The 27,001-nt window shown below is 44.8% G+C and overlaps 1 protein-coding gene across 1 annotated transcript in view; it reads left to right on the forward strand.

The window, feature by feature from the left end:
* Positions 1-6,896: 6,896 nt before the first annotated feature.
* Positions 6,897-27,001, forward strand: part of WDR20 (WD repeat domain 20) — a 53,932-nt gene continuing 33,827 nt past the window's right edge. The window contains exon 1 of the mRNA XM_048485439.1: positions 6,897-7,269. Within this exon, the coding sequence (XP_048341396.1) occupies positions 7,006-7,269 (264 nt within the window). The 5' untranslated portion in view covers positions 6,897-7,005. The remainder of the gene's footprint in view (positions 7,270-27,001) is intronic.

Raw genomic sequence — 27,001 nt, forward strand, 5'->3', positions numbered from 1 at the left:
GCGTGACCTTGGGCTAGTTTCAGTTCTCAGAATTCTCTCAGCCCCACCTATCTTACAAGGTGTCTGTTGTGGGGAGAGGAAGGGAAAAGACCTTGCAAGCCACCTTGAGTCTTCTTACAGGAGAGAAAGGGGAGGTATAAATCCAAGCTCTTCTTCTTCTTCACGCTTCCTTGAGAGTAAGTGTCTTTGGACAAGAGCTGTAAGTAGAACAGAACCAGTTGGTGGATTGCCCCTTTTGAATCTTCTCCTTAATTTTTTAAAAAGGCCTTGAATTAGTGAATCAGCAGCAGCTGTTTAAAGAATGTACCGGTAAGCTTAATTCAAAGGATCTTCCTTTGTTCTTCCTCAGCTTTATTTTTAAGGCCAAATCCAACGATAAGATAAAATAATAACTTTAAAATAAACTAAAAGAGAAAAAGAGAAGTAGATAAATTATTCTAATGCATACTAATTTTGAATACACTTTGGCTTTTGACATTGATCTTTTTGGAATATTTTTGCCATGTCAGGAGTTTTGTCAGGTGCCTTTGAGCCTTGGAGAAAAGTGATGTGTCAGCATGCTGCAGCGATCAAAGTGGTGGACGAAGATCTGGGATACCCGGGTTCGAATCCCTTCACTGCCATGGAAACTTGCTGGGTGACCATGGGCCAGTCACATACTCTCAACCTAACTAATCTACTTCATAGGGTTGGTGTGATATGGAAAAGAGGGAAATGATGCAGGCAAAATGGTACAGAAGTAGAGTAAAATGAATTTATCAATTAAAATTAATAACCAAATCATGCTCCCCCATTTAAAAAGACCCCTTAGAGTAAAAGAATAAGCACATCTGTGTGTATGTATGTTAAAATATGGGATCTTTGCAAATTGTGAATCTTCCCCTGTAGTCTGAAGTGATATGGTCCATCCTACCGAACTCCAGCCTACCATCCTCCGAACTCTGCCACTTCACTGCCGCCTCATTCTGCTGCAAGCCTAGGCCAGGGTGGATTCCATGCAGGCCAAATATAGTGGCTGTAGGACCTTATATAAAACCATTTGGGGCGGGGAGGGGGACTTAGCACAGGTCGCGTTCCCGAAACAAGTTTGGCCCGTTTTATTCCCCTCAACCTGAGATTTTCAAAGATTGTTAAACCAGCGATCCTTTTGCACAATCCCAGGTTGAAGGCCCTCCTGCACGAACACAACAGACACTTTATTTCCCCTCCCTCTTTCCACCCATTCCCTTTACCTTCCTGCTGTCCACTGTCAGGGAGACTCTGTCCGCCCGCCATTCCGTGCAGGTCGCCCAGGAGGTTGTGGGCAGATTCTCTGAGAGTCCCACAGGGCACAAAGTCCCCCTAGCCCATTTTCTCCTCATGGCAGTCAGTATGACCAATTTACAGAAACACATTCATTATTGCCCTGGCATTACAGGGAGGTCCCTTTTTCTTTTGTGTGTTGCACATGTGCAGCTACACAGGTGCAGTTGATTGTGTAGTGAGATGATCAGCATGGCTGTGGGGGTTCATTTCTGTATGCCTGTGCAGCTATGCACGTGTTGCAGGATTTTTTTAAAAAAAGGAAAGTGTCTTCATGCAAAGGCATGACAACAACCCAGATTGTTTCAATGGGCTCCAATCGTTGCCTGAACGGGTGAAGGGGAAAAAGAAAAACTGGTTCCTTTATAATGACTGCAACCCATTATACATCTGTCTGTCTGTCTATTCATTATTCATTTATTGCATTTTTACCCCGCCAAATCTCCTAGTGGACTCAGGGCGGCTTACAATATGCTGTGCGGAATCCACCCAGGTCTCATGCCTCAGTCTCAGTGGTGGGATCCAAAAATTTTAATAACAGGTTCCCATGGTGGTGGGATTCAAACTGTGGTGTAGCGCCAATGGGGCTGTGCGGGGCATTCCAGGGGCGTGGCCAGGCATTCCTGGGCGGGGCATTCCTGGGAGGGGCTGTGGCAAGGACGCAGCCGCTGCGCCAGTCCTTGGGCGGGAAATGAATGCATGAAGGCGCAGGCTGCTACGCACGCCGGTGCACCTCCTGCTAGACTGCTTCAAGTTCTGTGCACTACTGCTGAGAGGAGGGGCGTAACTAAGGCAAAAATCACGTGGCAAAATCACCAATTAGTAACCCCCTCTCGGCACACACAAATAATTAGTAACCTACTCTCGGGAACCTGTGAGAACCTGCTGGATCCCACCTCTGCTCAGTCTTCTATAATGTGGAAAGCATAGGTTACTGAGCAGTTTACCGTGTCATTGGCTTGGAAGGGCATTCCTGGTTGTTAGCAAGGAACTGCTTCTGCTAGCAGTGCTTCAGCAAGAGCCAACCAGGCCTTTTTGCCAGGTTTAAGGAAGCAGGGGAAATATCTCCTGCTGTTCCCTAGCAACTCTCAGATGCACTTCTTCCTAGCGTCAATAGCATGCGATGGTTGAGGGATCCCTGCAGGCAACAGGAGCAGGACAGGACAGTGGAAGGATCAGAGAAAGTTCCTTTGACTGCCCAGTCAAAGTGCCTGCGAATGGGGAAGGATGGCTACAGTTCCTAAGGATACTCTCCTAGGAGTAAGCCTCACTGAAAGAGCCAGTGTGGTGTAGTGGTTAATCTGCAGAACTGGGTTCGATTCCCCACTCCTCCACAAGAAGCTTCTGGGTGACACTGGGCCAGTCACAGTTCTCTCTGATCTCTCTCAGCACATGCAGAGGCAGGCAATGGCCTTTGAATGACTCTTACCCTGAAAACTCTGCGGTGTCGCGATGGATCAGCTTTGACTTGATGGCACTAAACAGACACAAGCTCCATTGAATAACATGGGGGTAAACTTTAGAATTGCACCTTATTTGTGCACAAATACTGAGATTGGACCTATATGTGCAGAATGAGGTATGAATAACACAGTAGAGTCCTGCAATGCCGTGGAATGGACTAAACCAATCCGTACTGCAGATGTAGGAGTTATATTGCTGAATGCTCTCCTATGTTTGCTTGGTTTTTTTTAAAAAAACCAGAACACTTCCTGCAAGTAGAAAACTAGCATCGAAGAGGAAAAGAAGCTAACACAGCAGGAGGAAGGCTGGGTTAGGATTTCTCTGATCAAGGAAGAATCCCCTAATCTGGCATCTCAAGTGATACAAGGCAAAGCACCCCTTCTGGATTCTGCCACCTCGTTCTGCCATGCCTAAAGTCAAGTTAAAACAGAAAGGTGAGATGGAAGAAGGAAAGGAGAACATAGAGTTGGGTTCTGCTCAGAGCCTCCCTCTAGTTACGGGAGGGTTTGCAGGCAAATTTGTCCCTCTGAAGACATGCAGTTTAAAATGTGCCAGAATGTTAGTTTTCCTGGCTTGCAGTATGAAACAGAGACACCAGAGGGAGCCAAAGCAATACATTCCCCAATTGAAGGCCCTACTAAAATATTAGAACCTTCCCTCCCCTCCTGTTAAAACTGTATTCCATAATATCACATTCTTTTTTGTTTAAATATACTTGGCCTATAAACTGGTAAGATTTTTTTTCTTATTGTGTCCACATTCTAGTATATTGGAACATGGTTTTGCAACGCTATGCTTACAATCACATAGGTTGCAGTTTCTATCGGCCTGTTGGTAATTTTTTCCTCTTCTGGTAAAAGGAATGGGAATTAATGAATGAAAGAAAAAAAGCATTGGATTGTATTTAGAGTGGTCAAGATGAGACCGGGAAAAGACTGCTTTGTTCTGTGGACAGATTGCACAGTTTTTACTGGATCATTTTCCAGCTCTGCTGCCCTGGAATCAAACTGCAGATTCTGACATGGCTAGGTCCAGCTTTACATTGTCTGCCTCCAAAGTCCATGTGATTTTAGAGGCGGAGCTTTGGCGACAAAGCCAGCTGTATAAAGCCGGACCTGGACAGCAGAGCCTGCGTTTCAAGGCTGGATTCAGCCTGGCTGGGCCCAGCTTTAAACTGTAGACTTCGGAGGTGAAGCCTGTAGTCTAAAACAAGATACAGCCAAGCCTAGCCTCGAACTGTGCACATGTAGTTGGGGTGGGGGGTTTGGACACCCTGCTTTAGGTGCCCTTGTCATCAAAGGTTAGATGGCAACACGAGAATGCGTCTTCTCAGTCATGGAACCAAAACTTAGCGATTCCCTGCCCAGGAAGATAAATTTGCCTCGCTCTTTTGCTAACCTCTGCCTGTGGATGAAGACTTTTTTGTTTTGTTTGGTATACCCTAATGACTGTTATTGGCTCTTCTCCATGACTTGGATGTTATGTGTATTTGTATCTTGATATGTTTTTACTGAATTATTTTAGACACATAGAAATACAGAGCTGGAAATGATCCCAAGGGTCATCTAGTCCACCCCCTACACAATGCGGGAAATTCACAACTACCTCCCTCACCCACTCCCCCAGTGTCCCCTGCTCTATGCCCAGAAAAAGACCTTCAGGATTCCTGGCTAATTGGCCTGGAGGAAAATTTCTTCCTAACCTCAAAACCAACAGAGTATAGTGGTTAAGAGCAGAGGACTCCAACCTGGAGAACTGGGTTTGTTTCCCTGCTCCTCCACATGAAGCCTGCTGGGCGACCTTTGGCCAGTCACAGTTCTCTCAGAACTCTCAGCCCCACCTACCTCACAAGGTGCCTGTTGTGCAGAGGGGAAAGGAAGATGATTATAAGCTGCTTAGAGACTGCTTTTGGCAGAGAAAAGCTGAGTATAAAAACCAACTCTTCTTCCTCTTCATCTTCAAAGTGGCAATTGGCATTACCTGGACATATAAGAAAGGGCCCTCCCTTCCTGCCCTCCCTCTCACAATATATAATTTGTTTTAAATGCTATTCTAATGTTTTGAAATTTGCAACCTTGGGAAGCCTATTTGGGTGGAAGGCAGCATAGAAATGTTTTAAATAAACAAACAGCCGCATGTCAGTCACCCTGAGTTTTGCTTTACTGCTTCCCATTTGCCTAGGTGGAATAAAAAAAATTTAAATAAATAAATGTGAATAAATCATAATTGAAACTCTGTTTCCTGCCCTCACATTCTTTCTGGACTTGTAGGAACAATTTCTCGTCACATTTTTGTGTGCCAGCGCAAGTTTGGGATGTCAGATATCCCAATTATTTTCAAGAGCTTCCCACGCGTTGTCAGCAATCTCCCCATCTCTTGGATCATATCTGAAATCAGCTCTATAACAGGAATGTGGCAGGCACAAATTTTCTCATGTCCTCCATAGCCTTCACGGCTAATGTTATATCAACCATTCAAATAAACTGAATGCAGAAGGGAAAGAGGAGACGTATCTAATGGATATAATGAAGCATCAGTATTATTTATGATAACAGAGGCATGAAATGGATATAGGAGTTGAAACCCTCACTCCAGCAGCTGACGAAACTCACACAGGGTTGCCAACCTCCAGGCTGAGTCTGGAGACTTGCAATTACAATTGATGTCCACAGCACAGATCAATTCTCCTGGAGAAAACGGCGGCTTGTGGGGTGGGGATTGGAGTCTATAACATTATACCCCAGCAAGATCATTCCTCCACCTAAACCAGGGGTCCCCAAACTTTTTAAACAGGGGGCCAGTTCACTGTCCCTCAGACTGTTGGAGGGCCGGACTAAAAAAAACTATGAACAAATTCCTATGCACAAATGATTGTAAAATGTTTGATTTCACCTTTCAGCCTTTCTGTCATGGTCTATTTTTAGAACAGTGACCAAAGTATGTCAAGTACAGGGTAGGCTCCAAATATTGTTGGGGAGGCTGTGGAATACCTTCCCTTGTAAAAAAAAAGCAGAACTTTCCCAATGAAGCATTCCATCTAACCCAGGATCAGGTATCTTCCTGGGTTCTTTCCTCCCCAGCAGCCAGCGAGCGATTCGCCAGCCTGGCTGATGCCAATGGGAGTGAGGCGGAACAGAAAGCCTGAGAGCAACACATGGAGTAGCTGAGAGGGAAGGGTGGAGTAGGCGTTGCCACATGTAAGGTTTCCAACTCTGGGTCAGAAAATTCATGGAGATTTGGGGGTGCCATCATGTAACTGCAATCAACAGCCGTTGGGGCTGGTTCCTCCTCTCCCTCGAGCCCCACTGCACATGAATGGAGCCATCGCCACCATGCCTGGCGGGCCGGATAAATGCCTTCAGGGGGCCACATTTGGCCCCCGGGCCGTAGTTTGGGGACCCCTGACCTAAACAGTCACCTCCCCTAGGCTTCACCCGCAAATCTCCAGGCATTTCTCAAGACAGAGTTGGCATCCTTACTCATAGGGTAGGTATGAAGATAACATGGGGTTACGAACACACCGCAAATATGCCTCTCTGAGCTCCTGAAAGGAAAAAATGCTGATAAAAATGAACTAGATAAAACAAGAAAGTGAATCAATAGCATAACCTTTATTGGCATAACAAAAAACACGACTAACATAAATAATATTAAAACAGGCAATAAAACTCAGGTAAATATAAATGACAAACTCTGAATTATTTCCATAGAGAAAAATTAAGAACAGGAAAGTGAATCCTAAGAAGGAGAGAAAGAAGAGTTTGCATTTATACCTCACTTTTCTCAATCATAAGAACTCTCAAAGCCTCTTACACGCTTCTTCCCTTCCTCTCCTCACAACAATCACATCATGAGGTAGCTATGAAGAACCAAAGTGATGTTGAACATGTGCAGAGTTCTTCCCTACTTATATCTGTTTTCTTAACCCTAGATCTACTCAGAGATCGTCGCACGTTCTCAAATAGCTTCTGCGCATGTTCCCATCCCCACCTCTCCTTCCATTCGCTTCCAACATACTGAGGCACCTCCCTATTATTTCCTCCCCACCTGAATTTCGCCCCACCCCTTAGGCAGAGAGCTCACGCGCAGCGCAGGATCCACGGGGAGAGCGCGAGAGGCCGCGTGGCCCCGCCCACTTTCCGGCGCGAGCGTTCCCTTCCCTTTCGGGCCGGAATCGCGATTTCCCCCTCCGGTGCGGCTGCGCGTTGAGCCTTACATCCGGGCACTGGGGCAGGATGAATGCTCCTTTCCAAGATGGCGGCGGAGGGAGGAGGGAAGGAGATGAACGAGATTAAGACCCAGTTCACCACCCGGGAGGGGCTGTACAAGCTGCTGAGCCACTCGGAGTACAGCCGGCCCAACCGGGTGCCCTTCAACTCGCAGGGCTCCAACCCCGTCCGCGTCTCCTTCGTCAACGTCAACGACCAGAGCGGCAACGGCGACCGGCTCTGCTTCAATGTGGGCCGGGAACTCTACTTCTATATATACAAGGGGGTGCGCAAGGTAGGCCCCGGCGCGCCTTGCTGGCTCTGCGCCGCCGGCGAGGTTGCTACGGCGGGTCGAGTCTGACCCTTGAGGGGTGGGGACGACGCTCGGCCCGCCGTGGCCAGAGGGCTCTCGGCTGCCTCGGGCACGCAGTTGTCAATCAGACGCCTCCTTCTGTTTGGGGAGGGGGAACTTGGGGGTGGCGCCTTGAGTCTGTTTGGGGAAGGGGCAGAGTTGTTTCACTGCCCTTCAAGCCCCGTGTTGCATTGGTTGGCAGTTGTGAGAATGCACCTTATGCAAACAAACCAGGTCTGTCTAGATGCCTGCTAGGAAAATACTGTGGTGCATCTGATTTTAACGACGAGGCCAATGAAGTGTTGGTCAATGAAGTGTTCAGAACCTCTGAATGCCAGCCCTGGAAGGCAACATCAAGCAAAGGCCTTGACCTGCATATACTATTTTGTTTTTTCCGGTCCTCCAGGGCAGTTGTTTGACTGCCATGTGAAGCAAGATGCTAAACGAGAGGGGCTGCTAATCTAATCCAGCAAGAACCAAGTCTCCTAAATTCTTGAAGGGGGAAGGGGGAGAGTATAGAAACTAGATGCCTTAAAGTTGCTTGTTGTGTCTACTCCTGGGGAAATGGAATGAATGGCTGTCAGTTTGTTGCTACGGTCTATTAGCTAGAATGTTTTGGTATTTTGAAGTTCCAGGGATGCATAGGCCTTGTTTGCAGGAAATCTGTGGATCTGCACCAGGATATTCTAAGTCTCTGGATAGAGAAGAGAAGTCAGTATGCTTTTTTGTTCATATGCGTTTGTAGTAAGATGAGATAATTGTATCTTGCGGCAGATACTATTGTGGCAGTGTGTGAATATTTGTATTAAGTCTTGGTTGCTGTGGAAAGAGTGGAGTATCTATTGAGAGCTTAGAGTTGTGTCTCTAGGCTCCTCCTGGCTGGCAAATGTTTGGAAAAGTAGGTAGACTGTAGTTAATGTGCATATAAATTCTTGTATATGACATAAGAGTTGGGTAATCTGTCTCTGATTTAGATCATACAAAATTGCACTTCAGTCCACTGATTTAAGAAATTAGGCACCTTCATTTGTGTGTCAGCACCGTAAAGCCCTTAATGCTATTGTAATAAATACAGACATAACTAATTGGGTTTCACAAAACTACATACAATGTTGGAAGTGTTTACTTTCCTGTACAGTAGAAATACAGGAAGTAATTATGGAGAGGTTAACTTCACTGGGCAATTATTAACTTATTCAAATAGTCTCTTTTAAAAAGCTGGGCTGTACTTCAAGTAAATTCTTGTACCCTTGTTGCAGTTCTGTACCTGTGTTGTCAATTGATTTACAAATGTATTGGACCTGATTTCTTATAGCAGCAGTTCAGGATTTGTGGGTATTCCGGGTTATGTGGCTATGGCCTGGTGGTAGCTTTTGCTCCTAACATTTCGCCCACATCCATGGCTGACATCTTCAGAGGCTCAGCATCTGGTTTTCAGAAAAAGGGAGAGTTCTAAGCTAAATAGTTTAGAATAAGTATTATCACAAAACATGTGGAATCTTTCAGTTATGTGTGTCAGGTACTTGAAAGGTACTTTAATCTCAATAGCCAGAAACCTGTACAAGTTGAAGAATGGTTCATCTCCAGGTTTGTAAATAATTACTCTCTTGTGTTGAGTAAGAATTGCCTTCAGGCAGGGAAATTTTTGTAAAATAAATGAGAGTGGGTTCTTCGCATCCATCTCTCCCCCTGGCTATTATGTGGTACAAATGACTCGTATTAGTATGCATGGACACAATAACTAGTTTTGGGAGACTTTTGTCTGCAGGAACTTGTTTGCAAGATTGTGATACTCAGTACAACAGGTAAACTTCTGAAAGTGGGAAACATTCCTTGATTCCAGTGCTTCATTGTTCTGATATGCAGAGTGCCCTACGAAAGAGGCTTGTTGGGGCAGAAAAATGGCATTTGTTCCGTTGTAACCACAAAATGCTATAACTTTTAAAAGAAATGTTTATTTTAAACCACTTTTCCAAATTAGTGGAGAGAATCGGAAAACTGTCTGTTGTGGGTTTTCTGGGCTATGTGACTGTGGTCTGGCGGTTTTTGCTCCTAACGCTTCTCTTGCAACTATGACTGGCATCTTCAGATGCCATCTACCATGATATGTCTCTGAAGATGCCAGCCATAGATGCAGTTGAAACGTTAGGAGCAAAAACTGCCAGATCACAGCCACAGAGTCAGGAAAACCCACAACATCCAGATGATTCCAGCTGTGAAAGCATTTGATAATACATTGAACTAGATCAGGGGTAGGGAACCTGCGGCTCTCCAGATGTTCAGGAACTACAATTCCCATCAGCCTCTGTCAGCATGGCCAATTGGCCATGCTGGTAGGGGCTGATGGGAATTGTAGTTCCTGAACATCTGGAGAGCCGCAGGTTCCCTACCCCTGAACTAGATGTTTTTCCTGAACACGATGAGTCAGGTTTGAATTCAGATACCTTTTAGTGAAAACAGGTAAAATGAGGAGCATTTTTAGAGATCTGTGAGAAACAGCGAACAAGAATGAAATGCCAGAAATATAAGTATTGCAGGCTTGCGCTCTGAGGAATCTATCCCTAATGTTCTAGCCTGTCAAGACAGTCTGTTGATAGATACTGATTATTCAATTTACATCTGTCAAGCAGGGAAGTGACTACTTAAGTCCTTACAAAATATTTTAGATTCTAATTCCTTAGCAACGTATTGCTAGATGGAGACTGATTCTACGATTGGTGCTCATGGATTTTTTCCACTGCTCAAAGCACCAGAGGCCCAGGAACAAAATGCAGTTGGGGCACAATGAAGAGGGGGAATTGTACAATGTTGTCATTCCTTGCCCTTCCACTGATATAAGAGTGGAGTGGGGGGGGGGGGTAATGTTGCCTACTTCTCTCTCCTCAAAAACAGTTCCCTGTAGCATTTTCTCTACAGGATTTTCAGCACTTTTGCCACAAGCCTTCTGAGGGGCTATTGAGGCATGGGCGATGTGGGAAAGATCAGTAATCTTGGGTACCTTCTGTTCACAACTTGTTCATTTTAAGTATTTGTGGAAGTGCTTTGATTAAGTTATGCTTGTCTTACCACTTTCTGCCTTTGAACATGTCCACATCTTCGGTAGAAGTTAATATCTAGGCAGAAGTTAATGCCTTGGATTTGTGAATACCCTTGACTTTAGAATAGCTAGGCTTTAGAATAGCTATCTTGACTTTAGAATAGCTATCTAGAATAGGTACCACGGCCACACAGCCCGGAAAATCCACCACAACCAGTTGAATTCGGCCGTGAAAGCATTCGACCATACAGTATATTACATTGATTAGGAAATTTTAGGGAATAAACATATTCTCAATAGCCATTCTGTCTGCCTTGCAGATCAGTTGCAATAGGCTCATTTAAATACTGTTAAAGAGAGGTGAGTCATTGGAGAGTGAAAGAACTTCAGTCTAGCCTTTAAAAAAATTAGAATACTAGCGATCTGCCAGTAAATTTTGAAATTATAGTCTAGGAGCGCATATACTGAGAGCCATTGTGGTTTAGCAGCTAGAAGGCTAGGCAGATGGACACTCAGGTTGATGTCTCTGTTTGCCATGAAGACCCACTGTGTGACCTTCAGCCAGTTGCGTACTCTCAGCCTAACCCACTTCACACATGGTCATTGTGAGGATAACATGGGAAGGGGAAAACCATGTATGACAGAGCTCCTTGGGGGAAGGATGAGAGTGAAATGCAATGTGCAAGATGACTGGGTAGTGAAGCCATAACTAACCTGTGTTGAACAAGCCCCAGTATACCCTCTTGCTTAAAGCCATCTATTTGACTGAAGTGAAATCGGCCTAACCCAGCAGTCGTAGAATCATAGAGTTGGAAGAGACCATAAGGGACATCAAGACCAACCCTCTGCCATGCAGGAATACACAATCAAACAAGGTAAACATTGTATAAATAAATATACTCCTGACAGATGGCCATCCAGCCTCTGTTTAAAAACCTCCAAAGAAGGAGACTCCACCACACTCTGAAGCAGTGTATTCCACTGTCGAACAGCCCTTGCCATCAGGAAGTTCCCCCTAATGTTTAGGTGGAATCTTTTTTCCTGCACCTTGAATCCATTACTCCTTGTCTGAGTCTCTGAAGCAGCAGAAAACAAGCTTGCTCCCTTTTCAACACGACATCCCTTCAAATATTTGAACATGACTGTCATGTTACCCCTTAATCTTCTCTTCTCTAAACTTACCTAGCTCCCTAAGCCTATACAGTCTAAATGAGATTCCCAGCCGCCCTAGCCAATGCAAGGCAGTACTCCCGAAACTGGGCAATAGTATGCTGGTGGATCAGACCCAATCTTCAGGTACCCTAAATAGTGGCAGAAAGATTTCTAGAAAAAATCTCTTTTCACCAGTGTAATTTGAACTACAGACATTTCGCAAACTGCTACGATAAAGTAGTTGTGTTAGACCATCAGTTGGCTTGGTAAATATCAGAAGTGTGGTAACAATGACCAAATTTTTGGTTGAGAACCGCATTAGGCTTTTCATCCTGCACCACAGCAGGATTAATGAGCTGTCTGGGGTTTTTTTTACCTATGGGATAGCTGACTCAGCATGAAGGAAAGTGATACCTGATGAGATGTTTGCCCCAGGTTTACATGCAGCTAGACTTAGAACAACTGTATCCCTGATTGCAGATAAATCATGACACTCCAGACTTTGTGGAATGTTGTAATGGCTTTCTACTTCTCTGTTGGTATCATGACAGAGTCAGCGTAGCATAGTGGTTCAGAATGGCAGACTCTGATCTAGAGAACCAAGTTTGTTTCCCCACTCCACCACATAAACTGCAGACCCTAATCTGGTGAACTGGGTTTGGTTCCCCATTCCTCCCCATGAAGAATGTTGGGTGACGTTAGGCAGCTCTTTCAGAACTTTCTCAGCCCCAACTACCACACAAAGTGTCTGGTGTGTGGGGATGGGGTGGTGGAAGGTGATTGTAGGTTGCTCTGAGACTCCTTGAAGGTACATCAAAACAGAGTATAAAAAACTAACTGTTCTTCCCTTTTTCTTGATAACTTTGCTCTCTCGTGATGTTCTGGGAATGTTGAGTTTTGACTTTGTGTCCTTGACAGGCATTGGATAAAAATGTGTAGCTTCTGGCCCGATTGCTGTCAAAGAAAAGGTATAAATGTTTTGCAACTTGATCCTATCACCGTATAAATAAGAAGTAAATCCTACTATGTTGGGGTGGGGGGGAAGCACCTTTCCGCTTCTGTGCTCTTTGTTAGTTCTTTTGTTGAATTGTGTTGAGCATACATTTACATTCTTTCTTGTCTAAGTAGTGAGATTTTGTGTCATTATATGATCATATGGTTCATAATATTCAGGTTTTACTTATTATCCAGAGTCCCAAAACATGTTAGTTGCATAGTGTAATGGTTAGGATCAAAGTTGCCGCTCATTGCGGATAGATCCATCAGCACAGTCGTGAATGTACTGGACTGGCTTGACCGAAGCCACCATCTCTTAAGGGATAAGAGGCTCTGACTAGTCTGTTGTACGGATTATGGAGGATGAATGTGAAGCTGTTTGAGGACTTCAAAAATCTCTCTCTATAAAAATCTATCAGTTCGTTTTTCTGCTGACAGGTAATCTCCCAAATTACTGGACCGATTGCTTTGAAATTTTCACACAACGTCGCATTTGCGTGCGGCCAGGTTTCCATACTGTTTCCACACCTCCTGTTATGTACATGTCACAACTGTGCCAGTTATTGTGTACATGCCACACCTATGACAGTTGGAACCACAGTTCTGTTCTGCAACAGTGCCATCTGCTGGCCCTCAAATCAACACCCTCTGATACAAGGGAAACAACCATGCCTTCGTTGAAAACCGCTGCCATCCGGAGTGAAAAAGTTGGGGTCCGCCATCTGGACATGGCCCACCCACCCTAGCAGAGGAAGGGGAAGGTGAGGGAGGGTCCGGGGGTTTGCTGGACCAAATGCTCTGAAATTTGAACACAGCGTAGCTCATGCCTCCCAGCATGTTTTAAGCTAGGTAATTCGCCTGCAAGGGAAGAGAGTGAAAGAGACAGGGTCCGCCACCTGGACATGGCCCACCCACCCTAGCAGAGGAAGCGGAACGTTAGGGAGGGCTGGGGCGGGGTGCCATGCAAGGGAACGGGAGAGAGGGAGGGGAGTGAGGGACCCCTCCCTTACAAGCATTATGCAATGACACATGTTCGAACTGTTCGCTTCCCCTTTTCTTTCTTTTCCACTTCATCAGACTGAGCCACAGCAACGCGTGGCCGGACCCACTAGTACTATATATTAGAGATAGGGGCAAATGAGGACTTGTTGAGGAGACATCTGAACCTCTGCATTCTCCTTTCTTGCTTTGCCTAATAGAAGAAGAAGAGTTGGATTTTTATCCCCCCTTTCTCTCCTGAAAGGAGACTCAAAGGGGCTAACAAACTCCTTTCCCTTCCCCCCTCACAACAAACACCCTGTGAGGTAGGTTGGGCTGAGAGAGCTCCAAAGAACTGTGACTACCCCATGGTCACCCAGCTGGCATGTGTTGGAGTGCACAAGCTAATCTAGTTCACCAGATAAGTCTCCACAGCTCAAGTGACAGAGCGGGGAATCCAAACCAGTTTCCAGATTAAAGTGCACCTGCTCTTAACCAGTACATCACACTGTGATGAAAATAGCTTATTTTCATCCCTGGATCCTGGTCATGTGTTTCTCCACCCAATTTCTGTCTATGCACAGACAAAACAAGTTTTGTGAGATAGGAGAAGGTGTTTAATCTATCAAGAGATGTGTTTGCGGAAAATGTGGATTAAAAAAGATCTGTGTAAGAGGGTGATTCATAGCTATAAGTTATAATGGAAGTGGTTTCTCTGCATCTTAGGCAATTGGAATGAAGCTGATTTTATATGAATTTCTCCTTTTTTGTCAAGTGTTTTGGTTTTCTGTGTTTCATCAGCTGGTACTGTGTACACATGAACAGTTTAAGAATCCTGGGCTTGATTACAACAAAACAGAAGCAAAGATGAGGTGGGGGTTTTTCTGGTTGGATGATCTGGAGTATGAAATTTGCAATCATCCCTCATTCTCATTGTGCTAGTTAAGGGGACAGCTGGGTTTATTTTGGGTTGCTTATGAATTGCATGTTTTGTAGTTTTCTAAAAGGATTCTGTCGACTATGGAATTAAAAATATGATCACTTTTTGGATTGCTGTCTGTCTGGCTAATGATGTTAACAACTGATTTCTGATTTCCGGACCATATTCTTCCAATTTTGAACTTCCATAGTATTACCAGTTTGGGCTGTGCAGACTATAATGACCTGCAGTGTTTTTATACAGCTTTGAAGTTCCTGTGACTAATACCCCTTGTAGTATAGTGCTGAGAAGCAGCAGTGGACATCTGTGCTGATCTTAAAGATGTATTACAAATAAAATGTTAATCCCCTAGTCCCTGCATACTTTCCCATGGCTGTAATTTTGGGTAACCCGTGAGCCCTGAAGCAAACAGATTGGACGCAGGCTTGGCAGAGTTTGCTTATTTTTGGAGTGATGTTTCCCATTTACTTTTATTAGTCTGCCGGGCTACTTCTGAAGTATGACTTAATGCAAACATGTGCCTATTGATGGGATCTGGTAATTAGAACAGATACCTGGACTGACAGCTGAACATTAGCATTTCAGTGGCTTTGTGGACCTTTCCCAGACTCTGTAGATTTGCGAAGCCTACATGACACTCAGGAGAGAAACTGTGGCAGGCAGGCTCTTACCAAGCAGAGTCGAAAGCAACTCACAGCTGGGTCAGTAGTTTTGTGGGATCAAGCACCAAGTACAGGAGGGTGGAACAAAACTGAGTCCAGAGTCCAAAGCAAGGCCAAGAGTGGATTCAGGCACCGGAAACATAAACAGTGGCTTGTGAGTCCCTGCATGGCATTGCTGCCACAACAAAGCTTGACTACCAACCCTTTTAATGACAGATAATACACCCACCAGCGCAAACACTTCAGGCAGCGGTGTTACTGCGGTCTAGCTCCTGCAAAGACTTCTTGGCTAGCCCAGCTCGCCCCAGAGGTGCTAGCCTGTTGCTGCTTTGTCTTCCCTGCAAACTGGCATGCAGCTTCCTTGGGCGACAGTCTTGGGGCTCTGGAGACAAAGGGTCAAGAGGGCTGGCAGGGCCTCCCCTGGTTTGGTGTCAGGACACTGGAGAATCTTGGAGCTGGAGCCTGGCTGTGGCTTCCAGCCTGCTTGCTCTGCCGGAGCCTCTGGACCTGCAGAGACTACTGAAGGTTCTGTTTGAGCCTCTGGGCCTCAGGCTCAGAGCCTTCAGGCATTACCTGGGACTCTGGGGTCAAAGCTGTTCCCTCTTCTCCATCTGTCCCCCCTTCCAAAGGGTCCCCAGGTGTGCTGGACTGGGCCACAACAGAAACAAACAAATGGAAAACTTCAGATTTGGTTGTATACATAACATGCTCAGTAGCCCGTGCCTCTTTCGCTGTTATTCTTTCCCATTTGCACATTATTCAAATTTGTATGCACACCTTTCTTTATATAGATACTTCAGTATAGCCAGAGTTACTGTTTCCACTTTTTCACCCATTCCCGGGATCAGGCAGCATCATTTGCCCCTAGGTCTTGTGTACTGGGTATCTTTAAAAAATAAAACAAAAGCCTGAGTAGTTAGACTGTTAAGTACCCCAGAATGTCCTGACACATGAGCCAGTAGTTATATCTTATGAAATGCAAGGTGAAGGTGCTCACTGATACATCCCTATTCTGAGTTGTCTTTTCCAGCAATTTGAGACCTCCAGAAAGGAGTAGCAGTTTAGATTTATACCTCACTTTTCTCAACTGTGAGTCTCAAAGTAGCTTACAAACTTCTTTCCCTTGTGGGGTAGGTGGGGCTGAGAGAGTTCAGAAGAACTGTGACTTCCCAAGATCACCCAGCAGGCTTCATGTGGAAGTGTGGGGAAACAAACCCAGTTCTCCAGATTAGAATCCACTGCTGTTAACCAGTACACCACACTGGCTCTTAACCACTAGACCATATTGTTGTTGATTTTAATGAAGAATCACAGGGCAAGAAGCTGTGTGTGTGCACATACGTGATGAAATTGGAAACAGAACTCTCCCTTACCTCTCCACTAGCAGAAGTAGTAATTGGGCTGGTTCAATCCAGTCTCCTCTTTGCTGCAGGTCCCTAAGCTGCCTGTCTCCTTTTCCATACAAGTCATACAGCCTTCAGCATCAGCTGTTCAGCGATCTTGGGGTTGCTTTGGGAACAGGGAGGGTGGGAAAGCTCCATGCCTGCTAGCACCAGTGTGCTTGTGCTTTGCAGGGTCCAGGTGATAATTAAAATCCATGGGTACCTTTAGGTGGTAGAAGGAGGAGGATTTGGATGTATACCCCACGTTTCTCTCCTGTAAGGAGGCTCAAGGTGGCTTACAAGCTCCTTTCCCTTCCTCTCCCCACAACAGACACCTTGTGAGGGAGGTGGGGTGGAGAGAGTTCGGAGAGAACTGTGACTGGCCCAAGGTCACCCAGCTGGCATGTAGGAGTGTGGAAATACATCTGGTTCACCAGATAAGCCTCTGCCACTCAGGTGGAGGAGTGGGAAATCAAACACGGTTCTCCAGATTAGAATCCACCTGCTCTTAACCACTGCACCACGCTGGCTCTCTACGCTGATCACAAATATGGGTGGCATATACTTTCGTTACTCATGTTTGGAGTACTAAATTGAGTGTATGAAAAAGCTTAATGTTCTGGTAAGAATAAATATATCAGACTTCTGGGTGGCCTTAGGAGCTACCATATCATTTCCTAACTGCTATGGGGTTTTTTCAGAGCTTGCTGCTTATTTGGAGTAGCTATAGACACTGGCCGTATCGTGAATCACAAGCCGTGGTTGGCTGGCCCTAAACATCTTATGGACTGTCTTGCTTAACCTGGTTGGCATTAACAGCAGCTTTCCTGAAATCTCCCTTTGAGCAAAGTTTGAAGCGGGAAAGGGACTCTGTGGATAATGAGAAAGACTCAGAATTCTGCAGTTGCATCTGAAGCATAGCTTAGTTGTTGGCATGTATCCTGCCAGACAGTTCTAAAGATGTAATGACTCTTAAGCCTTCAAAACAGGGGCAGCAAGCCCTACTGATTTCCCCCCTCACGACAGACCTCTGCTCTGCCTGATGCCATTCCTGAGGGTCTGCTGGTACCCAGGAACAGAATTTCAGGGAGCTCAGTGAGGCTATCAAGGGAGCATGGAAGCAATAAAGTCCCACTCTGCAAAGTTCACGACTCTGTTAGACTTCCCTAAATCATTACTTGGTTTCCGCAGTTGAAAAGACTCTCCCCCTGACAGGCTCACACTCTCCATTTGACACAGATCATTTAATGCACGATATTCCCTACTTACATTTTGTTTTTGAAATGCAGCCCTCCGGCACTTTTTCAGAGCGCAGCTACAGGAGGACATCTTGAGAGTGCACGTGAGCTTGTGAGACCTTTACCCCGGTGCTTGAACGTGAGAGGATTTCTTAGGAAATTTAAGACGCACCACCTTTCCTCTGGTTCTGAGGGTATGTAGGAGACTCTTGTGGGTAGAAGGGTTGCTCTTGTGCCAGGGGTGTCCAACTCTGGCGCTTCAGACGTTCATGGACTACAATTCCCATCAGCCCCTGCTGGCATGGCCAGTTGGGTAGTAATTGGCCATGCCAGCAGGGGCTGATGAGAATTGTAGTCCATGAATGTCTGAAGCGCCAGAGTTGGACACCCCTGCCTTATGCCCACTCTCTCTGAGATGACCCCCAGAAGCTGAAATAGCAGCTCTATTGAATTGCAGTGCCAGCAGCTGTTTTAAGCTCTGTAGCAAACTCAGAGCTTCTCTCAAGAGGCACAAAGTTCCCGATGGAGACCAGATAGTGTGTGTATAAGAGAGAGAGAGAGCACAGGCACCTGTGCGGTAGGGAGGTGTCAGTAAAGAAATCCCTCTAAGCTCTTCACAGCCTGTTTCTGCTTGGATCACTTCCTGTGGTGTCCTCGCACAGCCGTTGTGGGATTTGAGCTCCACCTAACCCTGAAAGAGTAAAGATGACAGAAGGCAGTATATTTCAAGTTCCCAGTTGCCGCCCGCTGTTTACTGGCTGCAGGCCCTGTGAGCTCTTCTTAGCTGATATGCCTCCTCCCCACTTTGTCAGCATGTGTGGGGTTTGGGTATTATTTCTATCTGCTGTGCTCAAGGCTTTGTACAAATTTAACAGCAGTCTGAAAGGAAACGGTTTTGGGCACGTGGAGTGGTTCTGTAAAGCAGCCTATTCAGCCAGGCACAGCCAAAGAACTAAAAATCTAAAGAGAACCACATTTTAATCTAATGTTGGAAGCTATCTAAAGGCCTGGCTTGTCAGGCCTCCTTGGGAAGGTCATAGTACAGTTGAGCTACCACTGAAAAGACCCTTCGTAACTCCATTTCTGTACACTTGTCCTTGCAAATGAGATGCTATCGCCCCACCCCGAACATTTTTGGTTGTGTATACCGGGTGATTGCTATATCTACTTGTGTTATTCTGGCAGTGTCCCTTTCATTCACCCAATCTGTCTGTCGTGTATTAATTGGGCTCGTTGGTCAGTAGAGATTGATCACAAACTAGCACTAAAGGCCATTTTAAATTAAAACGAAATGGACTCTAGACCAGGAGGGAGGGTAGGGGACCCCCTCCCTCCCCCCCAGGAGAGCAGCCCCAGACCAGCCTCAGCCCCAGCTCTAACTGGACTTACCCAACGCCAGCTCTTGTCATCCGTGTCAGGTGGGTCCTGCTGTTTGTTTAGGGCAGGGGTGGTGGGACAGTATGCTGCTTCATGGGCCTAGGCTGCTTTTTGGGGTGGAGGAAGGGTGCATTGGGGAGGCTTGGGGTGGGCTCAGTAGGGCAGTGGGTGGCAACCTCTACTGGTGCGCTGGACTTGGTTGCTTTGCCGAGCCCAGCCCAAGCCTCCCTATTGCACCCTCCCCCACCCCAAAAGCAACCTGACAGACTGTGGCGACCCACCCCAAGCCTCCCCATTACATCCTTCCCCCGCCCCAAAAAGCAAGTCAGGCTGGCATGGCAGTGCCTTACCCTCTCCCCTCCCCTGCCCCCCCCCCTCGCCCTGAACAAACAGTAGGACCTACCTGACAAGGAAGACCTGGCTGGCTAGAGATGTGAAGGCCCAGATAAAAATGGGAATTGAAAAAGATCTGAAGACTTTTCTTTCCCTTTTTTTCCATCAGAAAAGTTTGAACATTTGTGAAACACTGAAACTCCAGTGAGATTTTTTTCCCGTCTTTTTGGAAAAGATGGAATGCTTTTTAAGTCAAGGTTTTACTAATTCGTTTATTGTGAAAAATTTTGTATAAAACAATCAACAATCATTAGTTAATTCCTGGGCATACGATAGACGTACCCACATATTCTGAAATATCTCTGTGTGTATGTAGTTATAATTATATATAGAATTTAATTTGGCCCGCAATTTCTGTGTGTGATAAAGAGTTCAATATTCTTAGTTATAAATTGTATAACTTGTATAAATTGTATAACTTGTATAAATTGTATAAGAGTCCCTAGTTGCAGCTTGATATCCAAATACTTTTCTTAGTAGTAAATTGTAGCTTGATATTCTTAGTTGTAAATTGTAGCTTGATTTCCAAATACAATACTAATACTATTGTAATTTTGGTGGGGGTTTGCTGCAGTGTTTGTGCTTTCTTCAACTTTTGTTGACAGCCGCAGAAAGTAAGGTACATATACTTAAGCAGCTTAGGTTGCATCAGTTTGCAGTTTTTTCTTTCGGTGTGTACTATTGGATATATTCACACTTTTGTTTGCAGAAAGCTCACACTTACACTTTTAAATTTCGTAACTATACCAAATAGTAGTTTTACATTCCAGCTTATAAATGATATACTTATGTTAAAGCAGTAAAATAATTTTAGATTTAACTAAGTATAGGATGTTATGATGACTGAGGCTGAGATCCCACCTCGGTCTTGGGCTCTTTTTCCTCCTAATGACTCTAGACCAGCTGATTGTTCAAGGATTTATTGTAAAAATTCAAAACAAAGAACTAAAACATAAATGTGTTTAGGAAAATTTCTCAGCTGAATGCTTCTTGTGGATCTCTTGGGACCTCCAGCCAAGAGGTGCTTCTCTTAGCTTAGCCCATGATAGAGTCACTTAGGCTTTGTTTCCTTACCCTCCAAGAAAACTTTTCCCCCTCGCCATGAGGTTTCCAAAACCTTTGAAGTGCCTTATTTGGGCATCTTCCTGTCCTGGGTACATTTCCATGGCCTTTTGGTTTCCCCATTCGGTGGATCAAAGACCATTTGATCAAAGACCCGTTTTACCATGTAGACGTGATGCTGCTAGATGCTGCTAGGTTTTACAGTATTATTTCATCACAGATGTATTTCATTTACATTGCTAGAGTTGATATTTTGGGGGGAAATCCTACTGGCAAATGAGAGGTTCTCCTGGCAGGCGCAGGGCATCTCTATGGGTTGTTCCTTTCCCTTGCTTAGGAGGCAGGACTTTACTTGTTTTTTCTTCCACTTCCTCTTCAAGCGCTCACTTCCCCCCTCCCCCCCTTCAACTGCCAGTAACATTCCTGCCTCTTGATAGGAGAGCACGACGTCTTCTTTGCTCCCTGTGTGAATGGTGTGTGAGTGACTGGTTGTTCGTATGTTGCCCACTCCTCGTGTGGTTTTGCTTCCCCCTTGTGTGTGTCGATGTAGAAAGGGGCGTTGCTTCTCACTGGGCAGCACGCTGAGGCAATTGTGATTGTATATACCCATTTATAGTGGGGTATTGTGTGATTTCCAGGCTATATGGCCGTGTTCTAGTAGCATTTTCTCCTGACATTTGGCCTGTATCTGTGGCTGGCATCGTCAGAGAATCTGATGGTAGTAAAGCAAGTGGAATATCTCTCTCTCTCGCTCTCGGTGTATGTGAGGAATATCCAGGGTGGGAGAAAGAACCATTTGTAAAAGAGATGTTTATATATTGTCTATACATTTTGTACATGCCATTCCCAGATTTCTGTGTGTCCTCTTTATATTGTCACCGCAAACCCTATTTGGAATTTGGATCATGTGCAGAATAAATTTTCAGAATCTTAACTAATGAGGTAAGAATTCTTTTATGCTACCAGGTGGTGTGCAAGTGTATTTGAACTATCTATTGATCCAGTAACCCTGGACCTTTCGTTGCTACTCAATTGAATCTTTAACCTGTGTATTTTAAAGCTCAGCGACTTTTGGGCAGCTGTTTTCATTTCAAGATAGGTAGTGTGTTCTTGGCAGTCTCTGGAGTTGTCTCCTTTCCCCCTTCCTGCCCAGTTTCTCCTGGAATTTCTTGGGATTGTCTCCCAATTATTAGGCCCCTTCCGCACATGCAGAATAATGCACTTTCAATCCACTTTGCAGCTGGATATGACTGTGCACTTTCAATGCACTTTGCAGCTGGATATGACTGTGCGAAATAGCAAAATCCACTTGCAAACAATTGTGAAAGTGGACTGAAAGTGCCTTATTCTGCATGTGCGGAAGGGGCCTCAGAATGAGCCCCCCCCCCCATATGTGTTAGAGCTAGCATTACAGTTCAGGAGATTTCTCCTGGATGCATATTAATTTTTGTTTCCGGCTAACCTTTCTCCCCGATCATGATCTAAAGCACCTCCTCACATAACTCTTCCCTCTTCCTCTTAATCTTCACAACCACCACTTGTGAAGAAATTGTCGTGGGCGCAGCCTGGTAAACTTCTGTGCCAAAGTGGGGATTCAAACCCATTTCATGGCCTGACACTGTCCACTATGATGGTCGTTATGTTACTTTGCCTGAAACGTGTTGTGCAATTGTCCTCACCCTAAACACAAGGCCATAACTCCTCCTACCTTGTGGTTTCCCACCATAGTGAGCCTGCTGTACAGTGAAATACAAGTACTTCTGAGTAGAGTTCACACCTCTCTTTATTGTCTGTTCATTTTAGTCTGCCCGGAATAATTTAGCCATTCAGAGTTTTGTAGATCTTGGGGCTGATGGCAAAAATCTGACAGGTTTCACTGATACTTGTGGTTCAAAAGGTTGGGGTATGAGCAGAAAAACAAGGGATCTAGTCACTTAACATTGAGCACAGCCTTCTGTTCATTAAATTGCTCAAAGGAGTAGATGCACTCAATCTGTCGAAGAGAGCTTTGGCTCTCAAAAGCTCACACCCCAAAAATCTTCTTGGGCTCTGAGGTGTTACTGGACCTGAATCTAGAGATACTCAAGATACTATTTGCATGTCGAAAGTAACAGGAAAAGGATAAGACCCGACATGAGATGAATTGACTGTATAAAGCAGACGTGTCCAACTCTGACGCTTCAGATGTTCATGGACTACGATTCCCATCAGCCATGCCAGCAGGGGCTGATGGGAATTGTAGTCCATCAACATCTGAAGCGCCAGAGTTGGACATCCCTGGTATAAAGTAAGCCACAACCCTCACTCTGCAAGGCTGTGAACAATAGGACATTTTGGAGGACGTGGATTCATAGAGTCGCCGTGAGTCAGAAGTAACTTGATGGCACTTAACCACACGCAATTACACACACAATTGATGCTGTCATCACAGCCTCATTCACCTGTGCTGAGCCTTAGAGGTACAGTGAAGTTCCCCTAAGCAGCTACAGAGGTCATTGCCTTCCACAGGAACGTCCTGTTCAGAGTCATTGGTCATTAGGAATTAGGTCAGGAATGTGCTTATTGGCATGTGTGCCTGTACTATAGTTGTTACAGTTGTAAGATGCCTCAGTGTGTCAGAGAAGTTATTTCCCTGTGCTCAAAGTCCAAACATTCTGCTTACATTGAGAACTCCAGTTCCAGGAAGCTACGTGTTTCCAGATGGTTCCAGTCTTCCTCTCGATCACATCTTCAAGAAACGTTTGATTCCTCATACCTCCTTCCTAATGAAGCAGATCTTGTTGCTACAATTGGCGACAAGCGTGGGCAATTCCTGCTGAACCAGCACCCCTCCTGTCCGTGTCTTCCTGGGTAATTGACAACATCTCCTGGACCAGCTGGTCACGTTCATCCCGTGACTTCTTGAGCTTGGCCCCACTCAGCTGACACTGACACAACGATTCAGTGCCCATTTATTTGCACCGACAAAAACTTCACATCAGATAGGATCCCAGAATTTGGGCAATGAAAGGGAGAAGAAAGGGCCCAATAACTTTTTGATCTAGTAGTGATTTCAGCTGAATGAAAGATGTTTGCATTCACAGACTGGAAATTCGTCTCCTCCTTGCATCCTGTTGACCTGCCTGGCGGAGACAGGAGATTTATAAAAAATTCTTCCCCTTTCCTTTAGGAGTTGTCATCATTGGGATCCAGCCTATTGAGCACAGTGGCCAACAAGTTACTTGGCCATTATGGGCAGGTAATTGCTTGCTCCCTAGCTCACAGGATGTCCTTGCGTTGCACACCTCGCATCACCTGCTCTGCTTGAGGCCCTCTGCCCTCTTTGGGCAGGCGCCCTCAGATAGAAATCTTGTTTATAAGCTTTGCGTCCTTGTATGTTGGAATGTGACATGGGGGTGGGTGGTTGTGTTGAAATGCTAAAGCTGGCTGGGAGAGTTAATTGCTTACAGGAGAAGCACCTTTAAGGTCCTGAAACAAGGAGGTGTTGAAAGTGGCTGTCCCATATCTACCTAGCTCAATAGTGGCAAACCTATGGCACTCCAGATGTTTATCGACTACAATTCCCATCAGCCCCTGCCAGCATGGCCATTTGGCAGGGGCTGATGGGAATTGTAGTCCATGAACATCTGGCGTGCCATAGGTTCGCCACCACGGACCTAGCTTAAGCTGTTAGATATCCGCCATGAAAATATTTCTCATCAGAGAAAAGGGGGTGGGTGGGATTCAGAAGTGGCTTTCCAAAATATGCACAAAATGCAGGGGTGTGGGAGAGAGTACCGGTGCTCCGATAATCAGAGATTTTCAAATTGCTCATCTCTATAGAAACAGTCCATTAGATGCCATGGGGTGTTGGTCACAGACTTTTGCTAAGTCACCCCATGTCTAAAATGCGGCAAATACTCTTTCCAGAAAGATCAATAGCAGTGCTGTGCCTCCTGAGCAGGCGTAGGAGCAAACTGACAATTCAGGTGCAAATCATTTATTCAAATGGGAGCATGAAACTTGCAAATTAACTCTCGCAGCTCTCAGTAGATTGAAGCCTTGTTTCTCACTGAAGTAGTAAATGTGTCTGGGCTTCACCAGTACAGACTGAGTGGGAGCTCGCTTGGTTTGATTCCCTCCTGCGTATTTTTTTTTTAAGCACACGCTCAACATAGAAGGCTACCATATAGCAGGGTGGGGGCGAGGGAATTGCGGTATTTTAGAAAGAAACTAGATCCTAACGCAGGTGCTTAATATTCTGAGGTTTAGCGACAGGTTGAAAAACAATCTTTGGGGGCCTCGGTGGAATGTAAGATGAACATCACAGCCCCATTTTCAAGAGGGGAAGGAATGTTCCAGCTTGCTTTACAACCAAACCCTACCCAGTTTTCTATCCCCTACAGGGTATGCAGATTTTTTTTTGACATACAGTGGAGGTGAATTAAAATGGCTTCTGTAAAAAAAATATTTTCATAACTCTATGTTTTAAAGAAAGAACTGAAGTTTTGAGGCTGGTTTTCAAAAAGATGACTATTTTCACCTTAGAGCTAGCTTTGAAATGCAGCACTCCTGCAATCTTTGGATATGCCTTTAACTAGAAGAAACAGACATAAATTTAGACTATTTTCCCCATCACCTCTGCCAGTTGAGTGGACGTACTTTGAGCAGTGACAGTCTCTAGATAGTTTGAGATGATAGCTGTATTGGCCTTCCGTAGAAGAGCTAGATCTGAGTCCAGCAGCACCACAGAGACAACAAGATATTTGGCGTATGAGCTTTGGAGAGTCAGAGCTCCCTTTGTCAGGTGGGAGCTTTGGACTCTTGAAAGCTCATACCTCCCAAATCTTGTTGGTCTGTAAGGTGCTGCTGGGCTTGAATCTTGGGTCGATTTGATTTAAATCAATTTAAGTCACAATTTAAACCACTGATCAGTAAAATTAGATTTAAATAATGGCTTGCTGCTGTTATAGGATGTTCTCCTGCAGGGAGAGAATAATATGATAAATCTCAGGCTATACACACAACGACCTGAAGACTTCTGGAGGTTTCTGCTGAAAAAGTTGATTTTCATTTTTACTGCTTGCCCCTCCCTCATCATACTTAGCTCCTTCTGCAGATCTATCCCACTCCAAACAGTTGTCTATTCATTTAACTTCTTAAAACTTAGTACTTCATAGGTGTGGGGTGGATTTTCAAAGGAACAGTGGGATTAAGGTCTTCTTAATGCTGGATGTTTATTTTATAACATTTGCTGTGAAGAGGCTTGTTATCTCTGTAGCCACAAATTCACAGTTTTGTGAACGAAAAAGCCAGACATCTGTGATAATAGAAAAATGTCCAAAATAATCTTACAGAAACCTCTGGAAGAGCATGACATTGTGAATAGAGTAATGAAATTTGTTTACCAAAACATTTAAACAGTGTCTGAATATACAGCTTTATGCGACATAATTAAAAGCTAGTCCTTATTTCATGATAAATAACTTTTGACTGTTTCTTAAACAAAACAATTTAATCTTTAGATGGATTTTTCTCAAAACCATTTTATTTTTTAAAAAATGATTTACATTATAAAAATCCGATCTTTAATGTTTAAAAACAGATTTCTCTCCATCTTTCTCAAATGTAACTCTTCTTGTGAGTGTAGGTGCTGATCCAGCAATTCAAGAGGCTGCTATGTGTACAATTTGACATGGCTTGCTCTTGGGTGCTTTGCCGGGCCTAGCCAAAAGAGGTAGATGAAGGCCAGAATACTTGCTCCTTTACGGGCAGTGCTCTGCAGCTCAGGAATGTTTGAGTAAAATTCTGTTTTGTACGTTTTTATTGTAACTCCAAGGAGCAAAGGGCTTCTTGTTTTTTCTCCACTCTTCCATTTTATCATCACAACATCTCTGTGAGATAGATTAGGCCCAGTGTAAGTACCTCGTGTAAGGTCTTCCTTTGCATAATACAAAGCTCTAATCGCTTTGCCACGACTGCTAATTCTGCCTAATTCTGGAGTATAGCTGGAAAATGGATAGAGAATTCCATTAATGTGGCACGGTGAGTCTCTTCCATAACATGAGAGGTACACGGTATTCACACATTGTACACCAAACTTTGGAAGTGGAGTTGGAATGTTAAGAAAAGCGGCGCTTTGAGCAGGTTGAGACGAGTTTTGATTTGAAGTGGAAAACTTAAGTCTTAAGTCTTAAGTCTTGCAGGGATGATTTATTTCATTGGTTGCCTTATTTCAACCAATGAAATAAGTTGCGTCATCAGACAGCGATTTCCCACTGGCTGTTGTAGGTTTTCTGAGCTGTGTGGCTATGATCTTGCTATCAACCACATCTTTGCATAACAAGTTCCACCCAAACACTTACTGATTTGTTCTCCTGGGGGCGAGGCTTGGGCATCCTGATTGGGTGATTCCCAACTCATTCTCAGGGAGGCAGGACGAAGCTTGATGTCACTTCCTGTAGATGGGTTGGGCACAC

The sequence above is a fragment of the Sphaerodactylus townsendi genome, linkage group LG02 (genome assembly GCF_021028975.2).
Source record: "Sphaerodactylus townsendi isolate TG3544 linkage group LG02, MPM_Stown_v2.3, whole genome shotgun sequence".
NCBI classification, from domain to species: domain Eukaryota; kingdom Metazoa; phylum Chordata; class Lepidosauria; order Squamata; family Sphaerodactylidae; genus Sphaerodactylus; species Sphaerodactylus townsendi.